The 5,667-nt window shown below is 38.4% G+C and overlaps 2 protein-coding genes across 2 annotated transcripts in view; both read right to left on the bottom strand.

Annotated features, from left to right (window-relative positions):
• Positions 1 to 1,355: 1,355 nt before the first annotated feature.
• LOC107663468 (fibroblast growth factor 7-like) lies at positions 1,356 to 2,755 on the bottom strand. The gene is made up of 2 exons (XM_016453710.1): positions 2,551 to 2,755; positions 1,356 to 2,359 (listed from the first exon to the last, which is right to left on the bottom strand). Exons 1-2 carry the CDS (start codon positions 2,689 to 2,691, stop codon positions 2,144 to 2,146), a joined length of 357 nt encoding a protein of 118 aa, XP_016309196.1. The 5' UTR covers positions 2,692 to 2,755; the 3' UTR covers positions 1,356 to 2,143.
• Positions 2,756 to 4,006: 1,251 nt separating this feature from the next.
• Positions 4,007 to 5,667, bottom strand: part of LOC107663467 (fibroblast growth factor 7-like) — a 6,246-nt gene continuing 4,585 nt past the window's right edge. The window contains exons 4-5 of the mRNA XM_016453709.1: positions 5,203 to 5,309; positions 4,007 to 5,011 (exon numbers count right to left, since the gene is read on the bottom strand). Coding sequence (XP_016309195.1) covers positions 4,796 to 5,011; positions 5,203 to 5,309 — 323 coding nt within the window. The 3' untranslated portion in view covers positions 4,007 to 4,795. The remainder of the gene's footprint in view (positions 5,012 to 5,202; positions 5,310 to 5,667) is intronic.

Here is a 5,667-nt window from a genome sequence, read left to right as displayed (position 1 = left end):
TCAGCATTTCGACACCTCCGTAAGGATGCATTTAACTCGACAAAGCGGTCTAATAAAGGATGTATTGATCTCGTGAATTAGCGAATTTTACTATACAAATATTTTTTAATTGGATGTTAAAGTTTATATGGGAATATTACATGACACGCTGATCCTTTAACAATGCATTGGTGCAAAAAACGCACACCTTTTGGACAAATCTGCCACAAATATTTGGACAAATGTGCCACAAAAGTGCCACAAATACTGCCTAAACAAAATACTGATTTTGTGCACTTTATTTACTGTACCAATATTTTAAATTGGCCTTTGAACTTAGCTTTATTGCATGGCAAAAAAAAGTGTTACCTTGCCAAAGCACTGACAGAGCCCACTGATCTAATGGCGTTGTTGAGCGCTCCAAATGCAAACTTTGCATGCAACAATCAGGCAGCAATTGACAGCACTCTGATCTAGTGGCATACAGGCATCGTCAGATTGACAGTACTCTAGCCCAATAATGTTGGGGGATCCAGTGGGGGCGGCAGTCATATTTCAGGGTGACCGTGCCACTCTTTATCACAACCCTGCTAAAAGTGCCAGTACGTGCGCTCATTGGCGCCCCTTCAGCTGGTGGTGCCCTAGGCGACCGCCTAGCTCGCCTATGCCTAGAAACGGCCCTGTGTGTGTGTGTGTGTGTCTGAGTGTGTAAAAGAGAGAGAGAGTGTGTGTGCAAAAGAGAGAGAGAGAGTGTGTGTGTGTGTAAAAGAGAGTGTGTGTTTGTGTGTGTCTGAGTGTGTAAAAGAGAGAGAGTGTGTGTGTGTGTGTGTGTGTGTGTGTGAGAGTGTGTGTGAAATCAATAAATAAATGATTAAATATCGATTAGATTGCAAATGATTTCATTGTACAAGTAGAGTCTGAGATTACGCTCCCAAACATTCCAGTATTTAACATGAAGGTCTCTCTGTAAAACACTGTAAAAGACTTTATTCAGAATTTTACTGTCAAATGTCAGTTTCTGTCTAAACAAAAAAATCCCTGTCAAAAAAGGAAGCTTATTGCACTGCATTGTGGGATGCTGTGGTTTGATGTCCTCGTTGTGGCGATTAGTGTTTGACAGAATGTGAACCTAAATGTCTGGAGATGAGCTTTCTCCCATGCAGTCACTGTAACGGTGTTAAACAGAGAAAATCTGATCGATGCAGAGATCGATGAAGCTGTTTTTTGCAGTGTTTGTATAAACACCCTCCGTGTATCCAGATAAAGTCCACACGAACAAATCTCACAACATGCCACTCAATGGAAAGATATATATATATACATGTTTATTGAAATGAATCTATAATCATATAAAACCTCAGATTTGTAGCAGCAAATTATAAACTCGTGCAAACTCTGTGTGTGTTTGCAGCACAGCGATCCAGAATACAGACGATTCACTGCGTTCATGATCTCAGAGCCAGCGACACATAAATATCATAAATAACACACAACAACACATGGACACGATCGCATTCGAGCGCCGAGAAACTGACTGCAGGGTCTCAATATGAAGGTGGATTGATGATGAAAAGGAAAATCGTTATGATATTTAGATGGAAGATTATGAAGACAAACATTGTATTCCTTAGAACTGATGAATCACTCACTGACGTGAAATGCATGCGATTTTTAGAATGAAAATAACACATGGCAAAAATGCCAAACCCAAAGATTAAAAAAAAAAGTCAAAATGAAATAAAACAAGGGAACTGCTATTATTTTCTCACTGAACTGGACTGGAAATGAGAAGGGAATGTCTGAAACTAAATGAAAACCTAAACTCCTCAGGATGAATGTTGAAGGCATGTAAATGTGTTTATGCAGTATAAATGGAGCGCTATAAACGCTGTGATCTAAAGCACTGCTGTTTAATGAGAATAATCATCCGTATAAATGCATTGCAGTGTTTATTTGGTGTTCTCATTCTCATGGGCTCTAACATAAACATCTCTCTGAAATATAAAAATAGCTTAGATGAGTATTTATAACTGTTTGTTTACATGAGTCCAAAACACTTGCATATATGCAGTTGTACCCACTGCTTCTCAGAGAGTGAAAGCATGAATGATTTATGGCTAAAGCTTGAGGAATCAGAGTAGTAGTAAATCAGAACAGATCTTATTCACGCCAGCTTCTTCTCGTCTTCCCTGCACTTTCGAGGGATGAAGTGAGAAGAGATGCTCTCCTTCCTCGTCTTCTTTCCTCTCAGCGGCCGGCCCTTCTGTGACAGAGAGATGAACATCTCTTTGCCGTTTTTAGTCCATCTGACGGACGAGTACGCCGTGTAGTAGTTCTCTAAAAACACTTCTTTGAAGTTGCAGCTGTCGTTGTAGTCTTTCTGTCCGGGAAAGAAGAACAGATCGTAAGGTACGACAGAAGCGAGATGTATTGCATTGTGTTGTGTTTGCTGAATTATCCGTGGCATGTGTTATATTTACTCTTCAATGAAAGATGAGAGAGAGAGCGTTAGCTGGGATAATCTGATTAACTGGTGTATGTTGTGTGTTTGCAGGACGGATGGCTTTATACTTTGCCCTGTAACATTCCGGTGCGGTTCATGGAAATATAATACTGGCTCTTCAGTCCTTTTATGGCCAACACACCGCCCTCCGAAACCGTCCTGATCTCCAGAACACCTGAAACACACACAGCGGATCGGCCTGAGCGCATGAAGACACGCTGGTTTTAGCTAACTATAATAATCTATATAGACACATTTACAAACTAATAAAAATGACAGAAACATAACAAAATGACTGTAACACTTTATTTAAAGCCTTTATGTATAATGCATTGTAAAGGGTTATAAGAGGGTTTAATGCATTTAAAATAAAGTGTAACCTAATTATTCATAATGTGAGTTGTAATACATTATATCTTGTTGTAAATAATTATAACCGAATTTAAAATGCATAGTGTAACAATGAATCGATAAGTGTTCTAATGTATTAACTGTGGTTACAACTATTCATGAGATTGTACAATGCATTATAAGGTGCATTACAAGGCATAATTAATGCATTAAAACTACTTTTATTCTGCATTATACATAAAGGCTTTAAGTGTTACCAAAACTTTAATTAAAATTGACATGAAAGCAGACAATATAAAAATAAAATCTAATTTAAAATATTAACATATGATAGTATGCCAGTGATACTAAAATAACACTGACCTAAATAACAGTCCGTGTTAGTCTGTGGTAATTATTACAAACTTTATTTGAGATGCTGTTTGGGAGTTTATGAGGTAATTAATGGTTTAAAGGTGAAGTGTGCCATTTTTGGGGTGTTAAAATACTTCTGTTGTATCTCAGCTCAATATGCAAAGAAATTATTCTTACAATTCTGTTTAATAATGCAGGAATCACCTTTCAGAATCCATTCCTATAAAGCAAAATATGAGTGTGTAAAAGAGAGAGAGTGTGTGTGTGTGTGTGTGTGTGTGTGTGAGAGTGTGTGTGAAATCAATAAATAAATGATTAAATATCGATTAGATTGCAAATGATTTCATTGTACAAGTAGAGTCTGAGATTACGCTCCCAAACATTCCAGTATTTAACATGAAGGTCTCTCTGTAAAACACTGTAAAAGACTTTATTCAGAATTTTACTGTCAAATGTCAGTTTCTGTCTAAACAAAAAAATCCCTGTCAAAAAAGGAAGCTTATTGCACTGCATTGTGGGATGCTGTGGTTTGATGTCCTCGTTGTGGCGATTAGTGTTTGACAGAATGTGAACCTAAATGTCTGGAGATGAGCTTTCTCCCATGCAGTCACTGTAACGGTGTTAAACAGAGAAAATCTGATCGATGCAGAGATCGATGAAGCTGTTTTTTGCAGTGTTTGTATAAACACCCTCCGTGTATCCAGATAAAGTCCACACGAACAAATCTCACAACATGCCACTCAATGGAAAGATATATATATATACATGTTTATTGAAATGAATCTATAATCATATAAAACCTCAGATTTGTAGCAGCAAATTATAAACTCGTGCAAACTCTGTGTGTGTTTGCAGCACAGCGATCCAGAATACAGACGATTCACTGCGTTCATGATCTCAGAGCCAGCGACACATAAATATCATAAATAACACACAACAACACATGGACACGATCGCATTCGAGCGCCGAGAAACTGACTGCAGGGTCTCAATATGAAGGTGGATTGATGATGAAAAGGAAAATCGTTATGATATTTAGATGGAAGATTATGAAGACAAACATTGTATTCCTTAGAACTGATGAATCACTCACTGACGTGAAATGCATGCGATTTTTAGAATGAAAATAACACATGGCAAAAATGCCAAACCCAAAGATTAAAAAAAAAAGTCAAAATGAAATAAAACAAGGGAACTGCTATTATTTTCTCACTGAACTGGACTGGAAATGAGAAGGGAATGTCTGAAACTAAATGAAAACCTAAACTCCTCAGGATGAATGTTGAAGGCATGTAAATGTGTTTATGCAGTATAAATGGAGCGCTATAAACGCTGTGATCTAAAGCACTGCTGTTTAATGAGAATAATCATCCGTATAAATGCATTGCAGTGTTTATTTGGTGTTCTCATTCTCATGGGCTCTAACATAAACATCTCTCTGAAATATAAAAATAGCTTAGATGAGTATTTATAACTGTTTGTTTACATGAGTCCAAAACACTTGCATATATGCAGTTGTACCCACTGCTTCTCAGAGAGTGAAAGCATGAATGATTTATGGCTAAAGCTTGAGGAATCAGAGTAGTAGTAAATCAGAACAGATCTTATTCACGCCAGCTTCTTCTCGTCTTCCCTGCACTTTCGAGGGATGAAGTGAGAAGAGATGCTCTCCTTCCTCGTCTTCTTTCCTCTCAGCGGCCGGCCCTTCTGTGACAGAGAGATGAACATCTCTTTGCCGTTTTTAGTCCATCTGACGGACGAGTACGCCGTGTAGTAGTTCTCTAAAAACACTTCTTTGAAGTTGCAGCTGTCGTTGTAGTCTTTCTGTCCGGGAAAGAAGAACAGATCGTAAGGTACGACAGAAGCGAGATGTATTGCATTGTGTTGTGTTTGCTGAATTATCCGTGGCATGTGTTATATTTACTCTTCAATGAAAGATGAGAGAGAGAGCGTTAGCTGGGATAATCTGATTAACTGGTGTATGTTGTGTGTTTGCAGGACGGATGGCTTTATACTTTGCCCTGTAACATTCCGGTGCGGTTCATGGAAATATAATACTGGCTCTTCAGTCCTTTTATGGCCAACACACCGCCCTCCGAAACCGTCCTGATCTCCAGAACACCTGAAACACACACAGCTTTATTTGAGATGGTGGTTATTTGGCCACTCAGTTATTGAGTAATTGTTTAAAGGTGATGGGTGTTAAATTACTTCTACTGTATTTCAGCTGAATATGCAAGAATTTATTGTTGCTATTCTGTTTAATGGTGCAGAAAAACACACCTCGGCTTTCAGAATCCATTCCTATGAAGCAAAATATCAGCTTCAGATGGTTCGATCTCGATCTACAGCGAGCTAAAGCTCCAGTTGCACAGATATTTGACAGCTGGAGCATGTTTGTTGTGTTTGGATGAGAAGCAGACACTGCTCTTGTCGTTTTGAGCTGTGTGTGTGTGTGTGTGTGTGTGTGTGTTTGTGTG

This window comes from Sinocyclocheilus anshuiensis, unplaced genomic scaffold (genome assembly GCF_001515605.1).
Source record: "Sinocyclocheilus anshuiensis isolate Anshui unplaced genomic scaffold, SAMN03320099.WGS_v1.1 scaffold2237, whole genome shotgun sequence".
NCBI lineage: Eukaryota > Metazoa > Chordata > Actinopteri > Cypriniformes > Cyprinidae > Sinocyclocheilus > Sinocyclocheilus anshuiensis.
The sequence above is the reverse complement of the archived record's forward strand: the minus strand, read 5'-3'. Positions and strand labels throughout refer to the sequence as shown.

Bases quoted from the DNA above. Each gene is read 5' to 3' on its own strand.
- LOC107663468 (XM_016453710.1), bottom strand. From the start codon at position 2,691: ATGCGCTCAGGCCGATCCGCTGTGTGTGTTTCAGGTGTTCTGGAGATC. The intron at 2,360-2,550 runs GTATAAAGCCAT...TTTCCCGGACAG, and splicing joins CCGGAATGTTACAGGGCAAA to AAAGACTACAACGACAGCTG.